The 16,078-nt window shown below is 39.5% G+C and overlaps 1 protein-coding gene across 16 annotated transcripts in view; it reads left to right on the top strand.

Moving 5' to 3' along the window:
* Window positions 1-16,078, top strand: part of CR2 (complement C3d receptor 2) — a 35,372-nt gene that overhangs the window by 9,155 nt on the left and 10,139 nt on the right. For 2 of the 16 annotated variants that reach the window (XM_082701834.1, XM_082701843.1), the window contains 19 exons: window positions 399-484; window positions 1,057-1,455; window positions 2,409-2,585; window positions 2,668-2,770; window positions 3,427-3,512; window positions 4,690-5,079; window positions 6,698-6,886; window positions 7,420-7,519; window positions 7,758-7,840; window positions 8,347-8,754; window positions 9,685-9,861; window positions 9,941-10,031; window positions 10,298-10,374; window positions 11,528-11,935; window positions 12,555-12,731; window positions 12,806-12,893; window positions 13,250-13,332; window positions 13,861-14,253; window positions 15,530-15,715. In XM_082701834.1, the coding sequence (XP_082557960.1) occupies window positions 399-484; window positions 1,057-1,455; window positions 2,409-2,585; window positions 2,668-2,770; window positions 3,427-3,512; window positions 4,690-5,079; window positions 6,698-6,886; window positions 7,420-7,519; window positions 7,758-7,840; window positions 8,347-8,754; window positions 9,685-9,861; window positions 9,941-10,031; window positions 10,298-10,374; window positions 11,528-11,935; window positions 12,555-12,731; window positions 12,806-12,893; window positions 13,250-13,332; window positions 13,861-14,253; window positions 15,530-15,715 (3,701 nt within the window). The remainder of the gene's footprint in view (window positions 1-398; window positions 485-1,056; window positions 1,456-2,408; window positions 2,586-2,667; window positions 2,771-3,426; window positions 3,513-4,689; window positions 5,080-6,697; window positions 6,887-7,419; window positions 7,520-7,757; window positions 7,841-8,346; window positions 8,755-9,684; window positions 9,862-9,940; window positions 10,032-10,297; window positions 10,375-11,527; window positions 11,936-12,554; window positions 12,732-12,805; window positions 12,894-13,249; window positions 13,333-13,860; window positions 14,254-15,529; window positions 15,716-16,078) is intronic. The other 14 variants (XM_082701842.1, XM_082701844.1, XM_082701846.1 and 11 more) reach the window with 11 other exon arrangements.

Below are 16,078 nucleotides of genomic sequence, written 5' to 3'. Positions count from 1 at the left end.
GAGTATTAGAACAGTGGTTTCAACAAGAAACTGTCAGTTCTTCAAAAGAAATCCAAGTAATTGCCACCTACCCTTAAAAATAGATAAGCAAAAACAGAATCACCATCCTGATCTGATCTAGAGATAACTCTTTAAGATTATCCACTTCTATAGATGAGAAAGAAATTTGGGCTATTCTTCTGATTTTAAGTCTCCAACCTTCCTGACCAGGAGCCAAATTTCATTTGGCTTTAGATTATTGAACTTTTTGTATGAGTCCTTACTTGTCATACATGATATTCTATCTTTTACTTGTCATATATGATATTCTATCCTTTGCCATTTCAGTAGAAAAAGAACTAAGCTTTCCTAAAATATCCATTTCGCTGGGAGGTTATCACTCATCTCTTTGTCTTTAGATATCGACTTTTTGGTGTTTCATCTGCTACATGTATTATCTCAGACAATACTGTAACCTGGGATAACGACATGCCTTTTTGTGAATGTGAGTAAGATGATTCCTTCATTGCACCCTATGTACCTCCTCTTGTCCCCTTCTAGAAGGAAACTGGGCATCTACACATCAAAATGAGCACCCAGGAGAGTTATACTTGGTTTGGATCATTCTGGGCACAGAGCTGTGGTTTCTCTTCTACTGCATCTCCCAATCCCACCACACTTTCCTTTGACTACTGTTCTTTGATGATAAGTTATTTCATCGTGAATAAGTGCTTAAATCTAAAATATGTTATGAGATTACACACTGGCATCTTTATTCTATCCAAAATGTTTGGCCACCCTAGGTGTTTCCCACAACGTTTTTCTGTACTTTGGGGTGAGGGGTGGGAGGAATGGTGATCAGATCATAGTTTCTTGACTTTTCATCAGGCCAGTCCATGAATCTTTCTACCTTGATACTTCCTATTCAGAATCATCTTTAAGATGAGGATACAGAATTTCAATAATCTGGGTTAATTGTTGGCTGAGTTGAAGTGTGGTTTGCAAGAGTGAAGACAAAATTCCCAGAAGGTATAACCTTTAAATGCCTTCTCTTTTTTCCCACCTACCCCTCAAAAGCTATTCCTTGTGGGCCACCCCCAGCCATCTCCAATGGGGACTTTTACAGCAGCAGTAGAGAGGACTTTTTCTATGGAATGGTGGTGACTTATAAGTGCCACACTGGACCAAATGGAAAAAAGCTGTTTGACCTTGTGGGTCAGAAGTCAATATATTGTACCAGCAAAGACAATCGAGTTGGCATCTGGAGTGACCCTGCCCCTCAGTGTATTCTTCCAGTCAAATGCCCAATTCCAGAAGTTGAAAATGGGATTATGGAATCTGGATTTGGACGTTCATTTTCTTTAAATGATGCTGTGATGTTTAGGTGTAAGCCTGGCTTTACCATGAAAGGCAGCCACATAGTATGGTGCCAATCAAACAGCAAATGGAATCCTCCACTGCCAAAGTGCTTTAAGGGTGAGTTGTGTTGAAATTTGAGGATCTAGAAACAAAAGGAAACTTTTAGAGAAATAGATGCATGGCACTTAATAGAAGATAAGGAGAAAGACAGTATAGGTAGTTGGGTCTGCTGATTAAAGAATTTTAAACTAAACTCTGAAAGTAATAACTAAATTTTGAAGAAGTAGGAGATTTACTATATTCTGGGACAGTACCAGATTTGCATTAATGTAGGGCAAATTAGAAGATGTTTGAAAGAAAGAAAGAAAGAAAGAGTGAACCAATGAAGAGAGTTTTTTTTTCCCCCAAAATGTATATTTGATTCAGTTTTATTTAAACAAGAATAAAAAAACTCTCAATCCTATTGGAAATTGGCTGTTGTCAGAATTTGATTAAAAATATTGTAGACCTTATACATTCTCATATTGAAAAATGTGGCCTTTATGGAATAAGGCTAGAATTAAGACTGGGTCATTTCCCCATTCTCCCTCTCTATCCTACTCTTATTAAGAAATGTCTGACTTACTAAAAACCTGGCATCATTGGGAGGCCCTCCCACAAGACTCAAGAAATGTTATCAATCTAGTTTGGAGGCAGCAGGAAGAAAGAGGTACATTTTGATGGTGAAAATGTATTACAATATTTAGGTTCCCTTGGCTACAATATGAATGAGAGAATATCCAAGACCTTTTTTAGTTAAATGGAATGGAAATTGATGAGTGGGTGTCATGTTTCCCAGCATAGATTAAGATAGGGAAAGCAGAGAGTTTCATGGTTCATCATATCTAAAAAAGTAACACCTTAGTCCCATTTTACCTCCACCCCAGCCAAAGGAGTCTCTGCCCTACACTTAGAAGTGTTGGCATAACCACCTTCATCCCACCTCTGCCTACCTCAACTTGGCTTATGTTGTAGAAGAGAAAGTTCTTATTTCAGAAATAAAAGACCTTCTGGTCCTGTTCTCTTCTCAGGGTGTCTACCACCTCCACATATCAACCATGGTAGTTATAACATCTTGGATAAGGAATTCTTTCCAATTGGACAGGAAGTATCCTACAGCTGTGACCCTGGCTATACCCTCATTGGAACTAACCCTATCCAGTGTACATCCTTGGGAGCCTGGAGCTATGCAGCCCCTGAATGTGAAGGTGCCTAAAACTTTATTCCATCTTAAGGAAACTGAACTGTTTCCTGACTCCTCATGTGCCAGCCTTGTCTCTTTTTTCCTAGCAAAATCATGCGATGCCATTCCAAACCAACTTCTCAATGGCCATGTGGTGACTCCTCCTAATCTCCAGCTTGGGGCAGTGGTTTCGTTTGTTTGTGATAAGGGGTGAGTGTGAGGGGAGAGGGCCTGAACTGAGACCTACGACTCATAGCTAAGCATTGCAAACAATGATCTTTAAAGATAGCTAATTTTTTTTTCTCTTTATGACTTTTCCTCTTATTTTCTTTACCTTGTATGACTAATAATTCTAATATTAAGCAAATGTTATTGATTTTTGTCCAATGGTATGTATTGTGTATGGCCTGAGAGAGCTGGGAATTGTCCTTTCATCATATGAAAAAGCAAAATTGGGGGTCAAAAATTAAGGCTCCTATTATGAAGAAAAATGAGGGTTCAGTAAGAGGGGGTACTTTATGGTGTATCTTAGGTAACAAGGTCTTTGATGTTTTTGTCAGTAGGAACTGAGGTTTTTTCTTTTTAAATGGTCAAGAGTATTTTAACATTTAGATACCAAAGAGAAAAGGGAGAATTCAAAAAGATAATATTATCATTAGGATTTTTTTTGTTTGTTTCTTTTAACTTGGTCTGAAGTCATGACATAGCTGAGCTGATTCGCAATCTTTGACTTTTTCCTTAAGCCAGAGATGATTCAAAAAAACAATAGAGGCCATTAATAGTGCATACTTGAGAGAAGTGATTAATTCCATGCAGCTGAAAATTTATTTGTTCTGGTGATGATTTGCTACCCCTTATTATTTAAGGTACCGATTAAGTGGCCAATCTTCTAGTCAGTGTGTCTCAGAAGGAATGAGAGTATTCTGGAATAATACATTTCCTGTCTGTGAACGTGAGTAGAAAACAAAAGTAATAAAGTACAGATCTTGTCCTCTGATTTTTGGTGTATTCCCATGCATAACATCTTATATATATGTGTACTTTGAATAGATGTATGCCAGTCTTCTCTATGATCTAGGATGCAGACCAAAACTCAATTCATTGAATTGACTATATATTGTATCAAGTATTCTATATATATAAAGATAAATGCTCTCAACATTCTCCCTACTGAAACTGAGTAGCACTGAGGTGCTGAAATGGTTTGGCTGTGTCTTCTTATGCCAGTTCCTCCACTGATGAGCAACTCGTGGAGCTCACTGGAAATCAACCAGATGTCCTGGATGTTGGAAGTTTTCCCTTTATTCTGAGACTCATTCAGGAAAGATGTGCATACATCAACACAGCTGTAGCAATATCCTTCATGTGTATTAGGACAAGTAAATAAAGGCTATGATGTCATTATCCAAAACCTCTGATCACTTCTTGTGGGCTTTTTCAAAGGGGTTCAACGTCAAAGGGTAACAAAAGATCGGTAGAGAGGCTGCAGAATCTTCAGTAGTAAGACAAAATGCATTCTCACCACTTGTAGCCCCAGCTGTATGTTTGAAACAGGCATCGGATGGTTAGCATGTTCCAGTTATCATTCTTGTAATTTTCAGGTACTTTTATCTCACTGGATTTTCCTTGTAACCTTATGAACTAGCTTGGATTATACTATGGACAAAGAAATTGAGGCTTAGAGAGGGTAAGACTTGCCTAGTCACACAGCTATTAAATGACAGTGGGGATTTAAAACTAAGTCTATTAAAACCAAATTTCATTAGTGTATGGTGTTTCCCCACATGTGATTAACATATTATTAAGATTCTTCTTATGTGCTCTTTGCCTTTTGTTTCACTATAAAAATTGATGAGACTCTAAACTATTGGATAAATTCTGTTTCATTGTTGCTGTTGGTCAGCATGGTGTTTATAGACCAGTTGATTTGTTTGCTGCAGATGGGAGAGAGAGGTAAGTTCCTGAGAGGCTGGGGATAAGGACAGACTATGAGTAAGAAATAAATCATACAAATTTCTAAGTCTGTTTCTGAAAAAGTGACATGACCTATTTTTGGACCTTTCATCTAAATTTAAATCTTTTCATTGTCAGAATTAGTATGACCACATATTGCCTTGTTTACTTTTCAGGGATTTCTTGTGGCCCTCCTCCTCCTATCAAAAATGGTCGGAATAGTTATTCTTCTGGTCCCATATATCTTAACACTGTGGTAAGGTACTCTTGTGTAGGTGCCTTCCGCCTCATTGGAGAAAGAAGTCTTTTTTGTATAAGTAAAGACCAAGTGAAAGGAATCTGGGATAAAGCTGCTCCTGTATGTGAATTGTATAATAGAAATTCTTTCTGCTCTGAGCCCATAGTACCAGGAGGATACAGAGATAAAAAATCTAGACCACCATACAGACATGGTGATTCTGTGACATTTACCTGTAATACCAACTTCACCATGAAAGGAAACAAATCTGTTTGGTGCCAAGCAAATAAAACCTGGGGGCCAACACCACTACCCACCTGTGAGAGTGGTAAGTAAAAACAAAACATAAAGCTAAGTGGGGAGGCTGGAACCTTGCATTTCTTTGCAGATCAAGTTTTTGTTTTGAAGGAAGAACAATGTAGATATGTGAATGGTGGGAGTGGAAAGGAGGGAAAAGGTGAAAATTATGGTTTCTTGTTTTTACTTAGTCCTAGAAGGATGTGAATGTTCATTGAACAAACATCAGTAGAATAAAAAATAATGGGAAAATGTGATGGAACATATCTGATAATTGAATGGAATAAGTCTCACAAGGTTGGGGGTTGGAGTTGTTTGGGATGTGGCAATCAGATGGTTTTAAATTATATATCTGGGTTACTGCTAAATTGAGAAGAAATGTGGGATCTAATAGCAAAATACACCCAATGGATTTAAAGCTCATCTTTGAATAGTTGTTGGGCTATCCTGGCAGAAACAATGCCCTATTATCTGCAGCCTCTATGAATATTTTGTAAGGTGGTCCACTATTGTCCAAGTCACCTAGGAAGTCCTAGCATTTCAGGTCAATTAACATTGAAAATAGGAGCCACTCATTTTCATAAGAAAACCATTTTCTTTTCATTTGGTTTGGTTTATGTTGTTGTTGATACCTAAAACTGAATTTCAATTATTCAGTTGAATAATTATTGAGGGGCTGGCATGCATATATATACACATACACATAGATATGTGTGTGTATGTGTATATATATGCCAGGCAATATATATTTGACGAAATTAGCTGTTTTCTTTTTTTTTTTTTCAAAGATTTATTTATTTGACAGAAATCACAAGTAGACAGAGAGGCAGCCAGAGAGAGAGAGAGAGGGAAGCAAGCTCCCCGCTGAGCAGAGAGCCCGATGCGGGACTTGATCCCAGGACCCTGAGATCATGACCCGAGCCGAAGGCAGCGGCTTAATCCACTGAGCCACCCAGGCACCCCAAAATTAGCTGTTTTCTTAATAAAAAACAGTATTGATCAGTTCTAAATCAATTGACTTGAAAAGGCTGTCAAATCATTAGAAAAAATATGGATCTATCTATAAACATGTATATAATATTAGCGGTAGGGAAGGTCTTAAGAGAGTCACAAAATGGGGTGACCATGGAAAACAAGATTTATAAAGATTTAGATAGATCTATATGTACTGACATGGAAAAATATAAACCGATTATTAAGCAAAGAAAAGGCATAGAGTAATATGTATTAAGTACATGTACATACACGTGCTATATGTGTATATATGTATCACATATAGGATCCTCAAAAGGTATATTACTAATGTCTCGGCAGAATGACCCCCCAAATAGTAATATTCTACTTTTGGTGCAGAGAATAGACTATGAGTAGGAGGAGAGTATGGGTGAAGATGAGCTTTTTTTTGGTAATTGAAAATTTTTAAAAAGGCAAATGTAATTCATGTAGCTAAAAATGAAAATGTACAATTTGTTGTATAAAACATATACACTTAAGCCACACCTGTCTGATCTTTAAAAAGCTGAGTTGAAAATTAATGATGACTGGTTATCATAGATCATATGCCATATATTTGGATCTGTGTAAGTCAAAAACTAGATTGCGAAGGATGTATCATCTGATGGCCTTTTTCCTAATGTGTGTGCATGAAGATTTCCCTCAGGAGTGTCCACCGCTTCCTGCCATCTCCAATGGATCTCACACAGGGGAGGGGTTTGGCCCCTTTGCCCCAGGATTATCTGTGACTTATAGCTGTGAACCTGGTTACTTGCTTGTTGGAGAAAAGACCATTAGATGTTTGTCTTCAGGAAAGTGGAATGCTGTTATTCCCACATGTAAAGGTACCTACACTTATAACCGATTTTAAGAATTTGGACTCTTGGGGCACTTGGGTGGCTAGTGGGTTAAGCCTCTGCCTTCAGCTCAGGTCATGATCTCAGGGTCTTAGGATCGAGCCCCACATCAGGCTCTCTGCTTGGCTCTCTGCTCTGTGCCTGCCTCTCTGCCTACTTGTGATCTCACTCTTTATCTGTGTGTCAAATAAATAAATAAAATCTTAAAAAAAAAAAAGAATTTGGACTTTTCTGGGGCACCTGAAGAGGTAAGCTCCAGACTCAGCCAGGTAAGCCCCAGACTCTTGATTTCAGCTCCAGTCATGATCTCAGTGTTGTGAGATTGAGCCCCAAGTTTGTTTCCATGCTGATTGTGGAGCCTTCTCAAGATTCTCTCTCCCTCTTGACTCTTCCCCCCCAAGTCATGTGCATGCTCTCTCTCAAATAAATAAATAAATAAATAAATAAATAAATTTTAAAAACAGAATTTGGGCTATTCTGTTATTTGCCACACTTTGCTCATCTTTGACTTATTTCCTTAGAGGCAGAGTGTGAACCCCCAGGACCATTTCTCAATGGACGGATAAAGAGCCCTCCAAGTCTTCGGGTCGGTGCAACTGTGAACTTTGACTGTAATGAAGGGTGAGTTTTAGGAGGGCCTTGGAGATTTAGTTCATCTGGTTTATGTGTGCATGGTGTGAGCTGTGACAACTGCCGAGGGCTCCTCTGTGAGAATCCAGGGATAGCCTACGGTGAGGCTGGTAGAGAGAATGCTTATGAAGGGGGTTGATACACATCAGTTATGTGAATTTGCCTTGGATTTTAAGTGTAGGTTGTTGCTCTGCAACAGCTACTGCTTAATAGTCCCGTCTGTCTCCAGGTATCGGTTACAAGGCCAACCTTCCAGTCAATGTGTAATTGTTGGACAGCAGGCTTCTTGGACCAGGATGCCAGAATGCAAAGGTAGGTTAGAAAACTGTGGTTTGCAATGACTACCCTGGTCCTTGAACAGAACACTTCACTCTTGGCTTAACTAAAAGCTTTTTGTTCAGTCATTACTATACAGAATTTGATAGAGCAGAGATCTCACATAGACATCTGGAAGAGTATGGTCTTTCACTAAAGCAACCTTCGGCCACCTCCTTATTCCCTGGTTACTCAAGGGAAAAAAGGTTCCTAGGCTCTTCTTTCTCTGAAAGCTCTGTAGACTTGCCAGCCAGGCGGGGCACAAAAAGGGGATTGTATATTCAGTAGAAGAAATCAGAGGATCACCCCGGTAGATATACTCAAGAAAAAAGTTCTAAATCATAATTTTAACATGATATTGCTATAGCTGTCTTGATCTGTATATTTCAGATTCAAGTATCACTGTCCCTGAGCCTAGGAGGGCACCGTGGTACAGCAACATTCGAGGCATTCTTCATTTGCAGTATAACTGCAGTCTTGTCATTTCTCTCTAATTTCTCTAGAAATTCTGTGCCCGCCACCTCCTTCTATTCTCAATGGAAGACCTACAGGAAGCTTTTCAGGGAATATTCCATATGGAAGCACAGTCACTTATACCTGTGACCCAGACCCAGAGAAAGGAGTGAGCTACAACCTTATTGGGAAGAAGACTATCCATTGTATCATCAACAGTCAGAAGACTGGGATCTGGAGTGACCCTGCCCCAAGCTGTGAACTTTCTAGTTCTGCTGTTCAGTGTCCACCTCCCCAGATCCTAAGAGGCCAAATATCATCTGGGCAGAAAGAACAATATTCCTACAATGACACTGTGGTATTTTCTTGCTCATATGGCTTCACCCTGAAAGGCAGCAAGGCAATCCGATGTACTGCCCGAGGCACATGGGAGCCATTGGCACCAGTCTGTGAAAAGGGTGAGTATTCCAATACTCAGAGAAGGTGCTACTGATTTTTTTTTAAGTGTTAGAGGATAGGGTTGTGGATTTAAGCAGGACTTACCCAGTTTCTAGTCCCCTCAATTCTACTACGTATAGTGAATATAAGTTATATAGCTTTTCTTAACATCACCCCATCACTATTACTTCATTTTGTGGTGTGGGAGTATCCTTGGAGGAAAAGCTTTAGGGATCACAGAGTTGCCTCTTTCTTTAGGGGAAAAAATACTGTTTGTTTCAATCGTCATTTTTTTAAAAGATTTTATTTATTTATTTATTTATTTGACAGAGAGAGATCACAAGTAGGCAGAGAGGCAGGCAGAGAGAGAGGAGGAAGCAGGCTCCCTGCTGAGAGAGAGCCCAATGCAGGGCTCCATCCCAGGACCCTGAGATCATGACCTGAGCCGAAGGCAGCAGCTTAACCCACTGAGCCACCCAGGCGCCCCTCAATAGTAATTTTTTTTAAGGGAAGAAAGCAAAGTCCCCACCCCAGGGATGTATCCCATTAAACACACAGGAGATGATTCCTTTAAAAAAAAAATAGAAGAAGAAGAAGAAGAGGAAGAGGAGGAAGAGGAAGAAAGAAGAAGAAGATGAAAAGAAGAAGAAGGAGGAAGAGGAGGAGGAGGAGGAAGGAAGAAGAAGAAGAAGAAAGAAGGAAGGAAGGAAGGAAGGAAGGAGAAGAAAAGAAGAAGAGAAGAAGAAGAAGAGGAAGAAGGAAGAAGAGGAGGAGGAGCAGGAGGAGACAGGAGAAGAATTAGAACTGAACAAAGTCTTCAGCACCCTAAGTGCAGAAATGAAAAAGAGATGAACCGCTGATCTAAAATTATCCAAAACTGAGCTACACATTAATGATAATTGCTTGTTTCTTTCTGTTGTTTATATAAGAAAAATTTTCTTTTCCTTCAGAGTGCCAAGCCCCTCCTAAAATCCTCAATGGGCAGAAGGAAGATGGACACATGGTCCGCTTTGACCCAGGAACATCTATAAAGTACAGCTGTGATCCTGGCTATGTGCTCGTGGGGAAAGAATCCATCCGCTGCACCTCTGAGGGGGTGTGGACACCCACTGCCCCCCAATGCAAAGGTGCCAGGCTTTGAATTTAGACACTTTATGGTTTTGAGTTTACCTTGAGCTGATTTCTCATCCAGGTCTCTTTTCTTAGTGGCAGAGTGTGAACCTGTAGAAGAGCCAGTCTTTAACAAACCGCAGGATCAATTTATTAGACCAGATGTCAACCCTTCTTGTGATGAAGGGTAAGTGAGTGCTGTCTCAGCCTGAACCAGGTCTGGCTTATTAGTGTGCACTACAAGCTCTGTTGTCTGCATTTATCTCAAAGAGCCTTCCTTGTCACTTATTCGCAGAAGGGTTGATTGCGCTATGGTTGTGTGTATGGAAACACGATCGATGGGTGGTGCTAATGCTGGCTACATATTTGTCCCTATTTTTTCTTGTCCTCAAAGTGGTGAGTCTGCTTTAAGTAGTCTCCAAATGGCAAAATGACATGACTCTTTGTCTCTAGGTACCGGTTAGGTGGGAGTGTTTATCAGAAGTGCCAAGGTGCGATTCCTTGGTTTATGGAGAATCGTCTATGTGAAGGTGAGTAGCAAAAGTAACAGAGAACCTGACACAGTGTGAGATGTACACGTTTCCTGGGAGATTTCTGTTTGAGGCTGTGTTATGGGAATACGAAGATTAGATTCTGTTTGATTAACTTTGTCAACAGTTCTAGTCGCACGGTTTTGTTGTTTTTCTGCTGTCACCACTTTCTACTTCATGCCAATCAATTTAAATGTATTTCAAATTCTCTCTTGTGATTTGGGAGTTTAAGAATAAGGAGGATAATGAGTATATGAGCCACCATCCTTAATTGGGGGAATGCTGTAGTTTAGTGGAGAGAAAGAGGATTAGTGTTGGATCTGAACTCAGATTTGCTTAATTTGAGCTGGGGCAATTTATGTAACTTCTTGGAAATTCCAGCCTCTTATCTGGAAAGTTAATCTGAGACTCAAGACTTCAATGTTATTAAATGGTATTATCTCCCCTTCATAGATGAGAAAATTACCTGTCAAACGTAGATGCTCAATTGACAGCGATTCTTGGCTAACCTATCATATCACTTCAGCACAAAGACGGTACTCAGAAAAGCTTAATTCTACCACCCCCCATGCCTTTTATTCACTTATTGGTTCTTTTAAAAACAACGATTTTAATTACCAATTTACTACTGGACTTCACTGCCTCACAACATGATACTGATGAACATGTTAACTTTTATTTTTTTGAAATTATTATCTACTTGGTTTTTCACTTTATTTTTTATTTATTTATTTTTTATTGTGTTACATTAGTCACCATACAGTACGTCATTAGTTTTTGATGTAGTGTTCCATGATTCATTGTTTGCGTATAACATGCAGTGTTCCATGCAGTCCATGCCCCCCTTCATACCCATCGCTGGGCAAGTGTTCACTTGTAACAAGATTTCCATTATAAAAATCTTTGCTATGATATCTGTTTAAATCAAGTTTTATATACATAATGAGCTTTGATGTAACTCCTATCATCAGAACTCATCCATATCCTCCAGGAAACCTGATAACTACAGGTTCGTAACCAGCTTCATTTTTCTTCTTTGGTGTCTCTATTTCTCTTCTTTGGTGTCTCCATTTCTCTTCTTTGATGTCTCTGTCTCTTCTCATTGGTGTGTAATACTGGAGCAGAATTCTACAGTAAATTTTCATCTCTCCAGAAATCACCTGCCCACCGCCTCCTGCCATCTCTGATGGGACACACACAGGGAGTTCCTCAGAATATGTTCCGTACGGAACCACGGTCACCTACACATGCAACCGTGGGCCAGAGAGTGGAGTGGAATTCAACCTCATTGGGGAGAGTACCATCCATTGTACAAGCAATGACCAAGAGAGGGGTATCTGGAGTGGCTCTGCTCCTGTCTGCAAACTTTCCCTCCCTGCTGTTCAGTGTGTACCTGCCCAGGTGGAAAATGGATATAAGACATCTGAGAAGGAAGCCCCATACTTCTATAATGACAGTGTGACATTCAAGTGTCATCATGGATTTACTCTGAAGGGCAGCAGTCAGATTCGTTGCAAAGCTGATGGCACCTGGGATCCTAAAATACCAGTTTGTGAAAAAGGTAAAGACCCAAAGGGGAAAATGAGGTATTTACTCCTTTATTCTTATTTATTAGCTCCATCCCAAAACTAGAGTCATAGAAAAAGGCAAAGGTACACAGATTACTATACCATTTCTTCCATTCTGTGATCAATGTCCTATGTGGTTTTTATATGTTCTTCATGTAAATGCCCCCTTGATCAGGGATCTATTCAGGGTAGATAATGAGAGGACCTTTTTTAAAATTATTATTATATTTCCAGTTTTTATTTAAATTCCAGTTAGTTAACATATAGTGTAATATCAGTGACTCAAAATTTCCATACGACACCCAGTACTCATCACAAGTGCCCTTCTTAATCCCCAACATGTATTTCACCCATTCTCCCACCCACCTCTCCTCTGGCCACCATCAGTTTGTTCTCTATAGTTAAGAGTCTGTTTCTTGGTTTTCGAGAGGACCTTTTTAAAGGTGCCTGGTTCCTGCAAAAGAGCAGAAAACATTTGGTAATTAAAGCTTCATAGTCTTCGGTTTAAAAGATGCAGATTGTCTGCTGTCAGATGTTGTATACTTAATGTTCTTGAGTATAAATTCCTTTTGTTGCTGTTGTTGGTATTTACGTGGGGAGTTTTCTCTTCAGGCTGCCAGCCACCTGTTGGGCTCCATCATGGTCGGCATACAGGTGGAAATAGGGTCCTCTTTGTCTCTGGGATGGCTGTAGACTACACCTGTGACCCTGGCTACTTGCTTGTGGGAAACAAATCCATTCACTGTATGCCTTCAGGAAATTGGAGTCCTTCTCCCCCTCGGTGTGAAGGTACTTTCAGTTGCAGAGTTGTTTTTCTATGTGATATCAGGCATGCATAAATCATTCAAACTTTGCTCTTCTAGAAGCACCATGTCAACCTGTGAGAGAAGATTTTCAAGAGCCTCCCATTCATTCACATGTGATACCAGTTAATACATCCTGTCAAGATGGGTGAGTATGAGATGGTCCATTCTGAAAAGGGATCTCCACCTCATTTCGTGCATTAATTCTGTCCTCAACTTGTCTTGGTGACTCCCTCTAGACATCCCTCATTATCACACTCACAGAGAATGTGGGGTTCCAAAGGTCTAACTAACATCTTTCTCTTCTGTCCTTTCTTGATGTGGAAATGGCTTTGCTGAGGAAAACTCTGTGCCTAAAGTAGTCTTCTTGCTTGAAGGATCAAGAGTTTTAGCTCTTGTCTGTCAAAGCTCTTATTTAGAAGAGCCCTGTATCTGTGGTTTGAGGAAGCTAGGTTATAGAGATGTGATGCTGGGAAGAAGAAATGCATTATAATCTCTTTCTAGGTACCAGTTGACTGGACATACTTATCAGAAGTGTCAAGATGCTGAGAATAGGATTTGGTTCCAAAAGATTCCACTTTGTAAAGGTAAGTGAGAAAAAAATTATTGGTGGGACAGTAGGGAGTTAGTTAGAGAGGGAAGATCACTGAAGAACTAGCCTTATAATGTATGTGTTCAATAATGTATGTGTTCAATAATGTATGTGTTCTATTTCATTGTACAAAAGATAAGAAAAATTTTTCTGTGTTTGGTCAGCACTGGCATTGGGGGGAAAAAGTTGCCAAGTAGGAACTGAGTATTTGCCATACATCTGCTCAAGATTTAAGAAAAAAAAATTATATATATGGCCTATATTTCTAGTTTATGGGAACATAGCTACATTTATTCCTTTCTTAATACTTTGTTTTCTGAATTTGTTTGAAATGAATATGTATTACTCACATAGAGAATTTAATAACACTGTTTTAAATGAAGCATCATCTGGGTTCAAAAAATCTAAATTATTGTATGGTTACGTGTCATACGTGCAGTTGCCTAGTTTCTTTTTTGCCTGACTGAAGACTGTCCACCTTGGTGAGCTAGCTGAAGCAGAATTTCCTAAATCTCTTCTGCAGTAATTCACTGTCAGCCTCCACCCACGATTGACAATGGAAGGCCCAGGGGCGTGATGGCAGAACCCTTTCTATATGGAAATGAAGTCTCTTATGAATGTGACCAAGGATTCTCTCTTTTGGGAGAGAAAAATATACGATGCCTAAGTGATTCTGATGGACATGGATCTTGGACTGAACCTCTCCCAAAGTGCTTAAAATCTCCTCCTGTAATTCACTGCCCTAGCCCAGAAGTCAAACATGGGTACCAGCTCAACAAAACTCGTTCTTCATATTCCCACAATGATACAATATATGTCGCCTGCAATCCTGGCTTCATCATGAACGGCAGTCACGCGATTAAATGTCATACCAATAACAAATGGGTGCCAGGTGTACCGACTTGTATCAAAAAGGGTAAGATAGGGCATCTGGGTGGCTCAGTTGGTTAAGCAACTGCCTTCGGCTCAGGTCATGATCCCAGGGTCCTGGGTTCAAGTCCCACATTGGGTTTCTCCTGTTCTGCGGGGAGCCTGCTTCTCCTTCTCCCTCTGCCTGCCACTCCCCCTGCTTGTGCTCCCTCCCTCTCTCTGTCAAATAAATAAATAAATCTTAAAAAAAAAAAAAAAAAAAAGGTAAGATACTCTAAGGAATATAATATGGGGTGTTGCCCAGAATGAAGAAAAAGGGCTTTGAATCTGCATTGACCATTCAGACTACAGAAAACATGTAAAAGGCAATCACATTGTTTTACAAGATACCTTCCTTGTCCACTCATCTGATTTTATTTTCCTTTCCCTTTCTAGGAGTGTTGAGCAAAAGTACTTGAGAAGATAATGGTTAACTTCCAAATTTATGGAGTCTCTAATATTTATTCTTTTTACTAATTTAGAAGTTAAAAAAAAAACACATACTTTTGGGAGGGCAAGTGTTTGGCAATAATATTGCTTGATAATTGGATATTTAAGGCTGTGAAACCAGTCAAAAAGAGAGCTTTGGGTTTTCAGAGGGGAATGTTGGCCTTCAAACCCATCGATTTGTCTTTCTTGTCATTTTACTTATCATTTGGCAGTTTTATTCTTGTCGGTAACTATCTAGAACAGAGGCTGCCAACTGGTGCCCCAAGAACTGAATTCAGCTTACCAGAAAGGCTTTCTTTGGCTGGCACAGTAGTCTCATCCTAAGTCAAACCCACCTCACCCTAAGTGAAACCCATCTGAAGTGAATCTGCATAGCTCAAGATAAACAGTGAATATGTAATACAGCGAGGGACCCCCTTTGTTTTCCTGCAAGACACCTATATCTTGAACCAGGCAATGGCAGCCATTTTTAGGACGGATGGTCTCTGGTTTGTCATATTTGGTGGCTTCACTTTCTGGTTCCTGAAGGCATTGGAGTGTGAGACCCTTAAACTACAGACTCTTTGCTATCTTAAAAGAAAAAAATACTATTAGCTGATAGATTACAATCGTGGGCCACGACCATTGACGTTTCATTATGTTACTTTTGACATTGTTCTTCAGCTCCCATACGAAATATGGAGGCAATGCAAATTTGTGTGGAATGAGTATTTCTGGATACCAATTAGTTAGCTTGTTTCCTACCTTCTTTCAGTATTGCTATCACCCACAGACAGTGTTGGTTATATGTTCCTCTGTGCTAAATTAAAGATCCTTTTTTATTGATGTCTAAGCTTTCTTAGGATGTCAGCCTCCACTTAAGATACCCAATGGAAATCATACTGGTGGAGATATAGCTCGATTTTCTCCTGGAATGTCAGTCCTGTACAGCTGTGACCAAGGCTACCTGCTTGTGGGAGAGGCACTCCTTCTTTGCACACATGAGGGAACCTGGAGCCAATCTGCCCCTTATTGTAAAGGTGTGGTGTCTATTATTCTCCTGTTTTTAAATCGAGTTTCTCCCAAATAGATAGTGAGTTAGGTACTTTCAACTTAAAAGAGCCAAATAAATGTACTATTTGAATCCTTTAATTAAATGCATTTAATTGGATTGATTCAATTAGATGAATACATTAATTAGTCTACCACAAAATAAGAAAAAATGACTTAGGGTGTAGCTTATCTGAGGAGTGATCACTTATGTAGCCCTTTAAATATAGAAAAATGAAGTACTTATACAAATTAAACAACTAAAATGCAGGTTGAATTTACCTGTGGCTGTAGTTACATTAAGTGTGCATTTGACAAAATACTGATCAAAAGCACAATGATCTTGTCAGTGT

The sequence above is a fragment of the Mustela nivalis genome, assembly GCF_964662115.1.
Source record: "Mustela nivalis genome assembly, chromosome: 16".
NCBI lineage: Eukaryota > Metazoa > Chordata > Mammalia > Carnivora > Mustelidae > Mustela > Mustela nivalis.
Note: the sequence above shows the minus strand (reverse complement) of the source record. Positions and strands in the feature narration are given on the sequence as shown.